General features: G+C 38.0%; 1 protein-coding gene across 3 annotated transcripts in view; it reads right to left on the bottom strand.

The window, feature by feature from the left end:
* Positions 1-17,162, bottom strand: part of CDKAL1 (CDK5 regulatory subunit associated protein 1 like 1) — a 712,947-nt gene that overhangs the window by 119,660 nt on the left and 576,125 nt on the right. For 2 of the 3 annotated variants that reach the window (XM_025383729.1, XM_025383728.1), the window contains one exon: positions 5,105-5,167. The exons of the other annotated variant lie outside the window; for it this stretch is intronic. In XM_025383729.1, coding sequence (XP_025239514.1) covers positions 5,105-5,167 — 63 coding nt within the window. The remainder of the gene's footprint in view (positions 1-5,104; positions 5,168-17,162) is intronic. 3 annotated transcript variants of the gene reach the window in all.

Raw genomic sequence — 17,162 nt, 5'->3', positions numbered from 1 at the left:
GTGAAACTCCATCTAAAACAAAACAAAACAGAACAAAACAAAAACAAAAAAAACCACATTTTTTGTGGAGATGGGGTCTTGCTATTGCCCAGACTGGTCTCAAACTCCTGGCCTCAAGTGGTCCTACTGCCTCGGCCTCCTAAAGTGCTGAGATTATAGGCATGAGCCACCATGTTTAGCCTATTATTTCTTTTATTCAACCACTCTCTGTAGTAATACTTCATTTACCCTACCTCATTAAGAAGCAGCCGTTCCTGAGACTTTTCAAGGTAAGTAAAAGTTATTCCTAAAATACTAATGTTTCTAAAAATTCTATTTTTAAACAAAACATCTGTTTCTAAACGTAAACTGATCCCAATTAGTTTACCCTAAGACTACTGAAATATATAGGGGTATCTGGGTCTAAATTAAGTGGTCTTGGGCAGCTGTACTTTTGGAGTTCCTCTGTTAATGACTTACGGTTTTTATGGCCTGTCCTTGCTCTCATTTAGGATCCTGTCACTTCTTACTAGAGCTCTGAATTCTTGAAGCAATAACCACCCTCATTTTACCTGCTATTAGTGTTGACTGTGTTTTGGGAAACCAGGCATCAGTTTGAACTGATTTGTTTTAAAAAAAATTGAACTGTTTGTGGATGAGGGACTGAAGAAGTAATGAGGTGGGTGAGGAGAATTACACAATAATTTTAACCATCTGGGCCCAGATAGGCTTTTGTAGAGGTTCTGAGCTGTTTTAAAAAGGTGAGATTGCTGCACAAAAGATGCTCTGGAGGAGAAAAGTGCTAAAGTTAGTTTTCTTTCTACTCACAGGCTAACTTATCAAGCACATAAACACATACATACTTAATGACATATGAATTTGCTTCTAGTTCAGTTGATACATGCGTACATACGTAGAAAAGTAATTAAATAATGAGAGTTATCAAAAAAAAAAAAAAAAAAGAAAAGCCCACTTCACCAACACAGGAGCTACACAACAATGTTTCTTCTCAAGTGTGTCCACTGATATGTATATGCACAAAAACTGTTAATATAACAAGCCACTAAAAGAAAACAAGAAGCCCACTTCACGAAATACAGAAAAAGAGTGACTACCTGTTAAAGACTCACTTTTAGTGGTGGAGTACGCATTAATTCATGCAGATTAACTGTGTTTAGAAACTAACTTTGTAGATGTTAAAAACCACTGTAGATGTAAATAAGAACATTTTCCTTCTAAGCATTTCAATTTTTTAGAATAACTTTTCACATTAGCAGATTATAAACGTGTGTTTGGCTAATAAACCTAGATTTCCCCCTAAACACATAATTCTGATAAAGTCTAACAAAAAAGAAAGAGAGAAAGAAACAGGAAGACATTTTTTTTATGTGCAGAGAAATGTCTTCTTCAGGCCAAGGTCACATAGCCCATGCTAATTTGCATGGTTTTAAAAAAAGTGTTCTAATTATAGCCTACTCTAACATACCTGTGATTCATCAAAAGAAAAAAAAATCAACTCCAGGTTGGACTTTTTGTGACCTGGAAGCTCTCTGGCCCTGTAATCCTCCTTCGTACTTAGTATGGTGTGTTTTCAGAAACTGTAATACAAGTTATGTTTATTACCTGCTTATTAAAATGACAAAGGAAATAATATAATGCATAAAATATAACCAGATTATCCGCTAGTTTGGATTACCTTTACTAATGTTCTCTTTTAGAAGGACAGATAAATGGGAATTAACTTTTGTCAAGCCCTTTTGTATGAGTCTTTATTTATTATAAGAATTCCTGAAAACGACTTAAGAAATGGACATGGAACCAGAGACAACAAACAAAAATGAAATTCTTCTAGTCTCAGGTAACATTTCTTAGTGCAAGAAATAAAGTATTTTCTAAGCCTTATTCTGGGTACACATTTTGCTCTGAGCTTTATTTGCTTTTTGCAACAGCATTTAAGAGAAAACCAACTCACCATTTACAACCTAAACAATGGCTTTGGGGTATGATTAAGAAATGCACCTGGGCTCACTCAAACAACATGTTTGTTTAACCTGGTGACTTTCCTGTGTCTGGGGTCAGGCAGGAGCAATCTTGGTTGGGGGCAGGAAAGAAAAGCAAATACAACTGACTCACTGAGAACAAAATGGTTGCACTAACTACCCTTTGTAATTACAACTGTTTTAACAGTTTCTAGTAGGCAAGGCTATCATTTCAGTGACCCACTGTAATTTGGGATGAAACCCCAGGAAATTATGCCAACTTTGGAATAGGAGTTGCATTTCTGAGTTTACTCAGCATGATGAATCCACTAAAATGCTGACTGTCCTTTTTTTGGCAGAAACTTATGTCAAGGGGAAAATGAACATTAAAATGAATATAGCTAGAGAGACAAACTATCACAGCATTCACTTCCAGGAGCAGACCATAGTTTATTTTACTTTCTGGATCTTTTTCTTATGGAACATTTCAATCATATAGAAAAATGCAGAATAAAATAATGAACACCCCCCCAACATCATTTAGTTTTGATAATCACCAATACGTGGCCAATCTTATTTTATTGTGCCCTATCCACTCTGCTCTTCAAAATTATTAAAATATATATATATATATTCTTTTAGAGAGGGGGTCTTGCTCTGTTGCCCAGGCTGGAGTAAAGTGGTGCAGTCATAGCTCACTGTAACTCGAAATCCAGGGCTCAAGTGATTCTCCTGCCTAAACCTACCCTGGTGGCTAGGACTACAGGTGTGCAACACCATGCCTGGCTAATTTTTAATTTTTTTTTTTTTTAATAGAGACAGAGTTTCACAATGTTGCTCAGGCTGGTCTCAAACTTCTGGGCTCAAGCGATCCTTCAGCTTCAGACTCCCAGAGTGCTGGGATTACTGGCATAAGCCAATGCACCAGCCTGCATTAAAGCAAATCCCAGACAACTGATGTTGTATTTCATAAAAGCTTCCACTGACAATATATGTATATATTTTCATAAAGATCACTACAGAAATCTCAGTGAGCATGAGATGTCTAAACCAACTTTAACCACATCTTGTAAAACATTTTACACTAAAACCTATCTGCCTAGAAAACCAATTTGCTTGAATATAAGTGGGTAATTAAAATGACAAAAGAAGTTTAAACACAACCCTCTATTAATTTATGGGAGGAAAAATAGCAACATTCTCAGATTGGGAAAATAGTGCATGTTACTTTATCCCTATGGTTCTAGTCTTTGTGGACATTCCAACCAATGAGAGACAAGATTAAAAGTAACATGGTTAGATTTGCCTGGATGGAGCTTAGAAGAGTAGGTAGAGGCTACTAAGGGGGCCAGGAGCTGCCTGGAATAAAACTTTTCCATTTTCCTTCACTACTGTACATCCAGAATAAAACAGAATGCCAACAGGCCAAAACTTAGGAGCTTCAAAAGGCACTCATCAAGCAGTCTAGCTATTTACAATAATTTATTACCAATCTTAAAGATCAAAAGGAACTCCATCAAGCATTTAGATTCAATTCCTCACTGCCTGATGACTAAGTTGTAGAGGAATGAAGGGAAGCCAAAATAATCTGAGGTGACTTTGATACAATGCCACAAAGGATATGAAGAGGAAGCTGGTAGAAGCTGCAAATGGCTAGGTTCCATTAAGAGTTCTAATAAAAGAATGGAATTTCCCTTAACTGCGAATTTAAAAATGTTAGAAGTGGGCGAAATCTAGACAAGCCAGGCAAAACCTGTGATTTGCCATTGCCTTTTTTTTGTTGTTGTTAAATGTTAACTTTAGCCACTGCTGCACTTATGTTCATTAAGTGGCTTCATCTAAAAAAAAAAAAAATGCAATGTTACCTTCAGAAATCTGGCCAATCTCATTCCTTTTGCTGTTGTATTACTTATCAGCCTGCTCCTTCTGTGTGCATTGTCAGACACTATTGGCTCTCTCAATCTCTTTCAAACAAATTGCTGCATTCTGCAATGTGATTGATTTAGCTTGAAAAATGTAACTTGGAATGAGATAATTTTTAGTATTACATATCACCATGGTCACATGAAGCATAAACATCTCTTTTACAAGTTTTTGGTGCTTAAGTCAATTGGTCACTATAGAAACACTAGAAGCTAGTGTTTCAAATTCTTTCAACTTCTATGAACTGGCACAATTTTTCCCTCCTGAATCCAGACATCTCTGTATTTTCAACCGAGGAAAGTAGTTTTCACACTACTTATTTTGGCTAGTTAAAAAATCCCTACCACATGTCTCCCTGTAAATTCATAGATAAAGATTTAAGTTTATATTAGCATTTCAACTGTGCACATTTTTTGTTTGCTTCTGAAATCACCTCGAATTAACAGATTTACTGGAATCTTACATGGTTTAGAAGTTTTGCGCAAGTCTCAGAAACCTTGTAATCTATTTCCCCATGAAGATGTGGTGTTAAGCATTTTCTTAAAAATGGCTACATATTTTTTCTTTTTAAAAGAGTCCTTATCTTTTACAAATATATTGTAAAATACTTACAAGTGAAAAGATGTCTAGGAATTCTTCAAATATGAGGGATGGAGAATGTAGGGTATAAATGAAACAAGACTGACTATGAATCTATGAAGCTGTGGGAGGGGTACATGGGGGTCGTTATGTTATTTGGTCATTTTCTGTGTAGCAAAACTCTAGGCAGTAGATATTTCAGATATAATGCTAGGTACTAATTTTTATTAGGATTTTTATTTAGAAAAATAACTTTCTATCAGGAGCAATGAAGAATCAAGTTTTGCAGTCAGCATTTCAATTATCTTTACCAATCCGAAACCTAAGTTCCTCCAGTACAGCGTTCAGAGAGAAAACACAAAAACTAACCAAACAAAATGTATCCCAAAATGTATCTTTTTACTGTCTTTGAGATTTCAGTGCCAATATATAACTAGATTTCAATGTGAATAAAATATAATTATTATAGTTCGGAAATATAACATTTCTGTTTTCTTTAAAAGGGATAAAGAGCTAAAAAATTTAAATTGAAATATAAATGTAATTGGCAAGTGTATTTCATAATCACCATATCTTGGTGAAAATTGTACTATACATTCGAAAAGACTTTAATACTTAATATGCTATTAACATGCTTCTCTTACCTTGTGATTATATGGACTGTAAGAATGAAATACCCGAGAAAGATCTTTTGTCCTTTGCTTTTTCTGTGAAAAGAAAAAACAAAAACAACATACAAACAATTCAGTTGACAGCAGATAAAAAATATACGTGTGTATATATCTCTATCTACATATATAAAGATATTGTTTATTTTTTTAGAGATTCTTCTTTTGTGGAGGCTGAGGAGACACAGGGATGCAATTAAAAACCAAAGTCACTTTACGGTTATGTGGGTCATTGTCACAGAACAACCAGGTGACCTCTTCCTAGAAGATTTCATAATTAAAACACTAATCATCATCAAAAACTGTATTTGAAAATACATAAAATAGATAGATCTAAGACTAAAATGAAGAAAAAACTGAAAAAGAAAGAAAATTTAATACACAGGCACTTCTATTTTCATTGTAATACCAACTGCTGTTACTCAGAATTGGGCACAGACATTCATTCATTTAAATGATACGCCTCCTTCAGGCTTCCTGGTTACGGCTTGGGTCTGTCTGCTTGAGCTTGCAGCTGTGAGGATACCTTTATTGTGTCACTGCTATATAGCCTAGGTACCTTGCATGGTGTTTTACACACAGTAGGTACTCAATAAATATTGGCTAAGTTAACGAATAAAAGAATGTATGAGTTATACAGGCATATAACTCTTAATATCTGTAATGATGACACATAAGCCTCATAGATTAGTTATGAAGAGAAGGTTCTTTTGGCCAAGCATGGTGCCTCATGCTTGTAATCCTAGCACTTTGGGAGGCCGAAGCGGGCGGATTGCTTGAGGCCAGGAGTTCGAGATCAGCCTGGCCAACATGGAGAAACCCAGTCTCTACTAAAATTACCAAAAAAATTAGCCAGGTGTGGTGGTGGACGTCTGTAATCCAAATTACTCAGGAGGCTGAGGCAGGAGAATCACTTGAACTTGGGAGGCAGAGGTTGCAGTGAGCCAATATTGTATCACGGCACTCCAGCCCAAGTGACAGAGGGAGACTCCATCCCCCACCCCCCAAAAAAAGAGAAGGCTCTTTTCACTTCTAATGACACGCTCTTCTTAAGCTGAACCCAGGCATTACATGAGTCCCCTCTCCATCCCCTGCTCCTGGGTGTGTCTGTGGCAAGCAAGAAGTAAGACGTTTTCTTACTACAGCCAATTAGTTAATATAAAAGTGGCTTTTTCCTCATCCACTGTGATCCCTGCCCCATAACCACCATGAGCAATTTGTGTACGGGTCTGAATCTTCTATGCATACACACATGCGCGCACGCACACACACACACACACACACAGATTACCACTGCTTTCAAAGAAAAGAGATTATTCTATGTACAGCTATCCCTTAGTACTCCCCGTAGATACCAAAATCCACTGATGCTCAAGCCCCTTATATCAAATAGTGCAGAATATGCATGTAACCTATACACATCCTCTCGTACGCTTTAAGTCATCTCTAGATTGCTTAGAATATCTCATACAATGTAAATACTATGTAAATAGTTGTTACACTGTATTTTATGTGTATTATTTTAAATTGTACTCTTATTATTGTTATTATTTGGAGACAGGATCTCATGCTGTGGCCCAGACTGCAGTACAGCGGTACGATCATCGCTCACTGCAGCCTTGAGCTCCTGGGCTCAAGTGCTCCTTTTGCCTCAGCCTCTACCTGGGATCACAGGCACGACACACCAAGTCTGGCTGTTCTTTTTAATTTTTCTAATTATTTTTGATGCCCTGTTTGTTGAATCCACAGATGTGGAACTTGCAGTTATGGAAGGAAGACTATACACTGTTCTGAAATTTACTTTTTCCACTACACAATTTGTCCTGGCAAAACTTCCTTGGTTGTACGTACAGATCAGCAATTCTCTAAAGGGAGTTTTTCAAAGTTTTTGACATCCAAAAACTTTACAAATGCAAACTTTTCTGTAATTCATTTCAGTTTTTTAATATAATCATAATCTTTGCACAAACATCTTTGCCAGCCTGAGTGTATTTAAAAATAATAAATTATGGAAATCCAGTTTCAGGATCAGACAATACACACATGTATTACCTTAACAGGTAAAATCAAATTGCCTCCTCCTCACAAACATTGCACCAATTTGTCCCCCTCAGCAACAGTGAATGAGAGAAGGGATCTCAGCTTAAGTTGGTATTTCTCAAGAATTTCTCTCTTCCATTTAAAGGTTAGAATGTTTCTAAATTTACAGAGGCAATCAATGTTTTTAGAACAGATATTGAACATTTTCCTAGCTGGCAATAACAGAATTTATTTCTTGTCCATCATAGGTTAGCCCACAACCACATCTTGAAATTCTGTCACACAGATGGTCTGTTGGTCCTTAACATGGCCCCTGTCTTGCTTCTGTTTCTACTCTGATGTTATTCCAACTGCCAGGAGACTGCTTCTGTCATCACTTGTGAATGAATCCTAGACTGCTATCCTGTGTTCTAGGGAAGTATCTTCTACCTCCTCTAGTGTCCTCAAGGACACAGCTATCGTACCTCCCCAGTGCCGCAGACCCCTGCCTAGCTCTACATAATCTTCTGCATCTCCTTAGTTAAGCAGTTGGACTCGATATTAATAAGCACCTTGTAACTAAAATCATTTGTGCATACTCATAGTATGAGTTTCCTTGTAGATCAGTTTCCCTATTTCAGAGCTGTCTTTGAAGTCGCAATTCCAGTGGCAGTCCTTCAAATCACCTGGCCTTGTTGCTACCATCTGACATCCACTGAAAAGTCATCTCTCCTGCAGCTCAGTCAAAATTCTTGCCTTCTCTCTCCACCTCTGAACAGTGCTTCTGACCACCAAATTCTAAAGTAATTTAACACTCCTTTCCCCTGGAGAGCAAAAATATATCAGTAAGATGATTGGAAACAGTTCCTGTGGCTAATGAAATGTTAGTTCTGTGAGCCTTGGAATCTGCTTTGAACAGGTCATTTGCCCATCAAAATTTCATAAGCTTATAATTTTTTCTTTTCTTCGCATATGCCCACTTATTCGGTGAAACAGTTCTTGGCTTATACTTCAATCAGAAGAAAAATGATGGAGACTAACACTTCCTTTGTTAAGAGACTTGATATAAAACACTGGGGAAAATATTTTCAGAAAGGAAATTATGCTAGATAAAATAAAATAGGTAGCATATCAGTATTAAACTTAGGAGGTGCCCCAAGAACTGAGGCTTATCGGAAATGGCTGAGTGACCAGCTTGCATTGGCAGGTGGAAAAGGAATATTCAGAAGTTGTTTCGTGTGACCTAATGTAGGTTTTGATTTTACTTTGATGGCTAACACTTATACATGCTTTTTATCCTAAGTACCTCAATTTTGGGAAATAAATGGAGGATACTAAATAACACTATGCATATTAGCCTCAAAGACCCAGTAAAGAAACAATGCCTTTTCTGACAACAAATTTATTATATACAAATACTGTGAAGTCTTGGCATATTGAAGGTTATAGGCATCCACCCAGTTAACTGAAAACCACTGCTATTCTTCCTCTGAGATCAGTCACACAACAGTGGAGTATCTTCTGGAATTCAGAACAGGGGTTGGCAAACTATGGACCCGTAGCCAATCCGACCTGCTGCCTGTTTTTATTTTTTTTTAAAAGTTTTATTGAAATGCAGCCACAAATCCTAAAGTCCTTACTATATGGCCCTTTATAGAGAAAGTTAACCACCCCTGATCTAGAATCTCTATCCCTGACCATGTCTGCTTCTGGAAGTCGTCCCTTAACTCCAAACTCCATGAACAACTAGCTACCCTGCAAAATTCCTGGCTCCTTCTATTTGCTCAATGGACAGTTCCAAGAGCCAATTGTAACCTATATACTGAAACACTGGGATGAATGTACCAAGCATAATAACAATTAGCTGTCTTGTTTTCAGGATATTTCCTCAGTGCTTCGATGTACAGGCAAAAAACACTCCAAGTGGCTTTCTAGAGCATGCTGAAATAGATATGGGGCTTTCAGAGCTGTCTGTATTCACACTGTAACTGCTGATGACAGAAGCTCTGAGAAGAAATCCTTTACTAAGTTCTAGCACTAAAGCCAAGTAAGTTTCATACACAAGTAACTAAAACACGGCCATTATTACTAGTGAGCCAGTTTCTCCTATGTAGGCAATGTTAAGAGAACTACTCTACAAAACCTGTCGAGCCTTGCTATCAGCAGTTTTAACTGAAACGAAAAGCTGAGCCAAAAATGGAATAATTAGGTATTTTCCTATTGCATCATAGCGTATGCCTAAATTACCTCCCAGTTTTTAGCCTGTTAAAACAAACATCTCAGTCATGTAACCACCTGTTAGTTCTCCAAACGTTTAAAAGGTAAACATGTTAAGTTGCGTGATGGACTTGTAACAAGGGTGGCCAGAGTACTGTGAGTATGGCAAACATTTTTCCCCAAATTGTACAAGGTACCTTGAAGTTACCTTCATCATTAATCCCAAGGTACAGGCCACAGAGATGAGAGGATATTTAAAAGTAATTACATGCTGCGTCCTGCATTCTATGTGGGCTGCCGCGGGTTTAAAAAATGAGGCAGTATGCATGTTTGGTAAAACTTCTAGATTCCCGAGAAGCTGAACCTCTGTAATCTTCATCTTACAGGCACTTCATAAATTGCTTTCATATTCCACTCTCCAAGGACAGAAAACACTGATGACCTTTTTTTTTTTTTTCCTTATACTCATGTTTAAACTCCTTTACAGACAAAACCAAACAAAACTAAAGACCCCAAGAGAGTATTTTTAACAGTTCAGGTTTCCAGACAATGTAATCATTTCAATTTTTATCAAAGATACATAACAGAGCTCAGTTCTGAAAGAGGCTTCACATGTTATAACAGCTTGTATTCTGAATGTGAGGTTATACAACCAAATTTTAGCAGTATCCACGAACTTAACTTCTTTTGGTTCCCCAAACCAATTCAATGCTTTCTGTATCCATTCTCTAGTTGTTGATTAACGTTTTCCCAAATAAAACGGTGTTATTATAAGGAAAAGCTATAATAAGACTATGGACTTCATTTCTACATACAGAGTCTTAAAAACGATAAAGCCTACAAGTTTTCAAAGGGTTTGATATGTTTAAGGTATATTACAATACAATTTAAATGTTCTGCAAGCCTTCATCATACTTTGTGGTAAGAAGCCAAAGGAGCAGGGTTGAGTTTCAGCATGCTGCATTTTTCCTGCTCCCTTTCTGGTAGAGAGCCTAGGTAGTTAGCCTGTCAACTGGCAGGTAGCAGAAAGGCAGGAGGAAAAGATAAGGAACTAAGGCAACTCACGAACTGGACAATCAGGTTCGGAATAGAGTCACACAGGAGTGCCTGAGGCAAAAAGGCAATGGTGGTCTAATGGGGACCAAGAGTTATGCCCGAAAAAAATTCCAAAAGAGACTGGAGTGCAATTCCAAGTAATACATGCTAGGGCTCCAGGACTGGTGAGTTACTACATGACAGAAACAGACAGTAGAAGTTAGAAAACTACATCCTAAGGCAAAAGGGCTGAAAGAGCCAAGAGGTGCAAGATGAAAACAACAAGTGACTGAGGGTCAAGGGGTCCTTGGTGAAGAACTAGTCAGGAACTGGGAGAGTCACGCAGAGAACAAGGGCTTACTAAGATGCAATAAGAGACACTGAAGTCAGGGATAGGAAATGAAGAAGCCAGTAAACACTGAGTGCAGTGAAGGTGTTAACTACCAAGGATGTGGACTGACGCTAAGGCAGGTCTGATGTTTACCTTGGGAACTTCCTGCGGGGGTGGGTTCCAAATTAAGGGTGTGGGCAATGCTGGGCCCATTACATTCAGTCAGCAATGTGACAGCATTTGGTTGAAGAAGGAAAATGTTATTTCTGATGGGAGAGTTCAGTGTTTGATAAAAGCAGGCATAAAAGAACTGAGTCCATAGATAGATTGTGCTTTTATAGACTATAAGGAAGAAGACTGAATATAGGTACATGGAGACAGAGAGAAAAGGGAGTACCTAGTTGGGCTGAAGAAATGGCTAAATGATTAGAACACATAATGCAAAAAATACAGTGACAAATGATCCAATTTGTGCTTCAGAAAGAGCTTCCTAATGGTGTTAAAGATAAAGCCCAAGTGGGACAAAGGCAAGTAGCTGAAGACAGTAGGAGAGGCTGTTGCAAAATCACTCAGAAAAAAAATAACACCTTAAATTAAGCTAGGGGCAAGGGGAGAAGGCGGGACAGATCTGATTAACAGCTGGGAAGCAGGAGGGACAGCTCTTGGTAACTGATTAGATAGGAGTACAGAGAGGGATGAGCAGAAGAGGACTCCCAGGCTACTGGCACAGATAACCAAACAGGAGAAGTACGCTTCATTGACAGAAGAATCTACACTGAGACGGGTTTGGAGACTGGGGGAAAAAAAGATAATTCAGTTCTGAATATAGGGCATTTGAGGAGGCTGTAAGACATTTGGAGAGAAAATAAGAAGGAAGTTAGATATAAAGGACTTGGGAGTCATGAGCATATTGGCATAATTTAAAGCAGGACAGGGATGGGATCACACAGGGAGAATGTAGAGCGATGGAGGCAAGAAGATAAGAAGATTGAGGTTAAAATCCTAGCGAACAATAGCTGTTTGGTCTTGGGCCAGGTATCTGCTCTGTACTTCCTATATAAAATGAAGACGCTAGATTTGGCCACTGCTTCTCAATCCTTGTTGCAGGTTAGAACTATTAGCGAATCTTTAAAATGTACCAAAGCTTCAATCCTAATCCCCAGTAACCCTGACTTAATTGGTCTTCTGGGGCCTGGACAAAAGTGTATTATTTAAAAGCTCTCGGGTATTTCCAAAGTGTGGCCAAAGATGAGAAACACTAGTCAAGATGATCCCAAAGGTCTCTTCCAACTGTTAGCCTCTATGATTCTGGATCGGTTCCCCACTGTCTTTCAGCGACTGCCACTCTGTGCTCTGAATTCTATCAGTCATTTTAATCTCTGTATTATGCCTGCAGCTTTGCCTTATTTCTTGACCTCTTCCTTTCCATAAAAGAATGGACTCTCTATGTAAGAATTCCTCTGGGGCACAGTAAGGCTGTGGCTGCAGTACAACCTGCTACTGTATATTTAGTTCCCTAGCTGGTAAGTGCTTCTGAAAAATAAATGGAAAGCTAATTTAATACACTGGACTTTTTATTGTGTTATCAATGTGTAAAGCATCAGAAGCTTAATTAAAAGTACTTGAAAATATCAGCGCTCAATCACAATCTCACTTTTATATTATACATATTTTGATAGTGTCCCTAAGATGATAATACTCATTTAAGATCAATGAGAAGAAGGGGAAAAAAAGTCCCTGGGATTTAAACCATGAACCTCAAATTTTAGAAATCAATTATAACATCAATGATGTAAAATACAGTTAGTGATAAAAAAAAAAATCCCAAAATACACAAGGAAACAGGCAAACTCTTCAAAATCTCATCTGCTTTTCCTTCATAAGGCACATATAATACTTCCTTATTCTTTTATGAGAAATTACTGTGAGGGTGGCAGGGAAAACAAAGAACAAGGAGGCTGTGGCTCTATGCCATATATTTTTTTTACCCCTTACTCTCTAGGTAGGTCTGCAAAATAACTAAGATGACCATAAATGCTTTTGACTGCTGTCTTGAATTTCTTTCTCTCCATCCATTTACAGCAGATTCAAGGAAAGTTATCAGGGTCTTCAGTTTCTCCCATATCCAAGTGGTGGGGGCATAGAGTAAGCATTTCTTAGAGGACACCAAAACAGTAGACTTCTCTAAGAGTGGAAGTTAGAAAATAGGTAAGTGAATTTGTTCACCCAACTGTAATGATATTCAATTAAAATAACCAAGCAAATGTGCAAATGTATGGCTGATTTTAAATCACAGTAGATATCAGTGGGAAATACTTTTTTTTTTTTCTCAGCCTTACGGTTTCTAAAATAACCTTAGAGGAAGGAAGTTGCAACCATCAGCCTCTCATTTTCACAGGGGACAGGGAGTGGGGGTGGGAGAGGAGCAGGCACCATTTATCCTGGCAGGTATTTAACTAGGCAACAAATGCTGAAGAAAATGCAAATAGAGAATTCTGTGTTAATTCAGTGATGTGTGATAAAATGTAGGTTGCCATACCTTCTCCTATCAACCCCATTTTATTTTCTAAAGAGAACATTTCTTTGCAAGGAAAGGTCATTATTTGGTAACAAAGGCAAGGCTAGCACATGAGGAAAGCAAGAGACTTAACTAATTTATAGTAATAAGTGTTGCCAAAATGATTAGCCTTTACTAGCAGTTAGGCCAGAAACAGCCTTAAAACATAGGTCAAATCCCTGCAAAATAAAAAGACAAAGTCAAAGGGCAGTAAGTACACCACAATAGTTCATTCAAACGTCTTTTGTCTGACAACTTCTGGGTGCTCAAAAGTAGCCCACAAGAACACAAGAACATGAGTTGCTATAAATCTCAATTCAATATCACTAACCTTCACTCTGCCCTTCTAACTGACCACAATTGTTAACTGTATGTCTTATCTGGATTATTATAGTATTGTTTTCTTTCCTGGACTACCTGTGTCCAATCTTCACCCTCTAAATCAATGGTTGGCAAAATATGACCTGTGGGCCAAATACTACTGGCTGCCTTTTGTATAGTCTGTAATTTGTCTGTACATTTAAAAATGGCTGAAAAAAAAATAAAAAGCACAAGAATATTTGTGACACATAAAAATTGTATGAAATTCAAATTTATATACATAAAGTTTTATTGGAACACAGTCATGCTCATTCCTTTATTAACATTGTCCATGGTTGCTTTACTGCTATCATGGCAGAGTTGAATGGTCGCAATAGAAAATGTACAGCCTATAAAGCTGAAAATATTTACTATGTGGCCCTTTTTTAGAGTTTGCTAACCCTTGCTCTAAACCATTGGTTTGCAACCCTGGCTGCAAATTGGAATCACCTGGGGCTTTAAATAATACTGAGGTGTGGGTCCCAGTGCCGGATATCCTAATTGATACAGGGTGCAGCCCAGGAGTCGGGTTTTAAAACTTTCTCCAGGTGATGCGAATGTGAAGCCAGAGTTTAGAACCTTTGTTTAATCCCCCTTTACTGAGGCCAGAGTAAGCTTTACAATGCATGGTCAACTAAGGCACTCTTCCGTTTAGGACTCCCTACTGCTCAGAGAATCAAATTTCAACTTCTGCATTCAAGCTTGTCCCACTTTTCCAGCTAACACCAAAGGCAATGTCTTGTTCCTTAGAGACCCTGTATTTTTCTGACTCCACATCTTGCTAATGCTACTCCCTCTGCCTGGAATGCCCCTGCCACCATCTCCATGTATTAAATTCTTCCAAAGGGCCCAATTCAAAGATCACTTCTTCCATGCAGGATCCTCCCAAACAGAAAGAACCCACCTATGTGCTTCCAGAGATCTCTTTACCACTTTCATCGTGAGTTAACTCCACCTCGAAGAAAGAAACTACGTGTCGGTCATCTGGATAGCATCCCTTCCTTCAGTAACACTTTATTCAAGTGCCTTGCATATGGGAGATGGCAAAAAAAAAAAAAAAAAAGAGGCCGTATACCCCTTTAAGTTCACAACATTTCAGTTTTACCTTCATTGAAACTTCTAGTTCTTCAAACTATCCATTCAGGTCACCTTTTCCCTCCAGGTTCTAAATTCAGACACAACACTTCAATCTATTTCTTGTCAGTAACCTGAGCTTCCACATTGCTTTGTCCTTCATTCCCCCTACAATCTCCCACTCCCACCTTATATAGTTAAATCAATCAATCCCTGAGCACTTGGCGACTTAGGCCACCTCAGCACTACTTGGTCATTCCTCTGTGAGTAGATATTCAATTGCTGTTTCTATTCCTCATAAGAGCCTCCCAACCAGTTTCTGTCTCCATTCTCATCCTTTATATCTAAAATCCATTCGCTGAGCTCTAAAACTTAGGTGATTAATTGAATGACATATTCATTCGACATATTTACTGTGTGCCCATTGTGCAGGCATCATACTAGTGAGACAGAAAGAAAGCTGGATGAGGCCACTGGACTCAATAGAGCTTTCAAACCAGTGGGAAGAAATAATTACTATACTTAACCAAGCAAGCAGGCACACAATAAGTGCATAAATGTTTGTTGGATTAATTCCAAAAGTTCTGAATATTGACATTTGGTATTAACAGTGCTCACCAGATTACTAAGTCTAATGCAAATTTTTGTGCTGGATGGAATTATTACTTTTATAACTATAAATAGTACTTCAAGACAATAATTGTAAAAATTCCAGAATTTGAAACATGTTTCCCAGGGATTTTGCTTTGAGTCCATTTATATTCAAGGCATGAATTTCTTCTTACGATGTTTGCACTCTCATAAAGATTGCTCCTTTCTCCAATGACAAGTTCCACAGAGAACAGGGGAATGACAGCATTTAGTATCTTTTGTTGAGAGAAAAATATTAGGAAAGGAAAAAATCAACAGCTATATAGCATGGTTAACCCTTACCTTAAAAAAGTAAGTAAATAAACAATCAATTGCAGTCCAGAATGTAGCCAGACAACTGATTTGCTGTCCACATATACATATATTAGGCACTAGTTTTTTTTTGTATTTGTTTTTTTTTTTATGAGACAGAGTCTTGCTCTGTCACCCAGGCTGGAGAGCAGTGGCACACTCTAGCTCACTGCAACCTCTGCCTCCCAGGTTCAAGCCATTCTCCTGTCTCAGCCTCCCAAGTAGCTGGGACTACAGATGCCTGCCACCACGCCCCCTTCTTTTTGTATTTTTAGTAGAGACAGGGTTTCACCATGTTGGTCAGGCTGGTCTTAAACTCCTGACCTCAGGTGATCCAACTGCCTCAGCCTCCCAAAGTGCTAGGATTACAGGTGTGAACCACCATGCTGGGCTGAAGACACTAGGTTTTATAACATACCCAAATAACTGAGACTACAAGAATAAATACTGTGTCCCCATCAATGTCCTCGCCACTTTGAATATCCCGAATCTAAACTGTTTGATAAAGCAAAGCAAATAGGGCTTAATCCAAGTCTTGTTGAATTTTACTTTCCAATAATTTTAGTATTTCTGGATACATTCTTGATATAAATATTACAATGCATGAAGAAGTTTCAGTTATTTCTAAAATTTAAAATGTTCCTTTAACACATGACAAGATAACTATTCTCGCACTGCTATTTTAGAAGAATTAGCAGTTACAGTGCTAAAACTCTCAAAGTCTGTCCCATCCTCAAAACCCAGCAGATAGTGTGGGGCAACAAATTCACTGCTATCTATGTACTACACTGTTTTTAATTTCGTTTTCAAAGTTCAAATTAGGAAGGGTGACAACAAGTGGTTTTATTTATTTAATTTTTTTTACCATTTGCTTAATAATAATAATGCCTGATACCAATAAATTATTTTGGTAAAGACAGACAATATAATTAAACACAAAGTTAAAAAAGGAAGTTATGTTAGAGATGTAACCATGAGAGAGTAACACTGTGCAACTGGATAAAATAAATGCAGTGTGAGTTTTGCTAATTAGTATCCTGGAGTTCTATGTATTTCCATATTGTCATTAAGTATTTCTCTTCCTTTTATTTACGGAGAGATGGTAACGTGCCTTTACTGAATCTAACATTCAGTGGGTCTGAGCCTGAGCCCAGTATTGTGAAAACAGAGTCTGGATCTGCGCAAACTCTATTAATGCTCAGAGCCTCATATCAGCTTCCAGATGCTAATCCACATCGCACCCAAGGGAAAAAGTGATGAGAAAAGAATGGAGAAAACGAAATTTCTCTGACCCACAGATAAGCTGCTATACAGTTCTAAAAACTGATCAAAGCCAATGCATCTCCCTCATGACCCCGAATAACCCCTGGTGTCACCCCATTTGAAGAGAAGCTCGAAAATTGTTCTCTGCCAGTTATTGCTGCATCTCTAGATAAGCCCACAACTCGTTTTTATGATGATTCCTCGACTGGGACCTGGAAGGTCAGACATGACAATGT

Source organism: Theropithecus gelada, chromosome 4 (genome assembly GCF_003255815.1).
Source record: "Theropithecus gelada isolate Dixy chromosome 4, Tgel_1.0, whole genome shotgun sequence".
Taxonomy (NCBI): Eukaryota; Metazoa; Chordata; class Mammalia; order Primates; family Cercopithecidae; genus Theropithecus; species Theropithecus gelada.
Note: the sequence above shows the minus strand (reverse complement) of the source record. Positions and strands in the feature narration are given on the sequence as shown.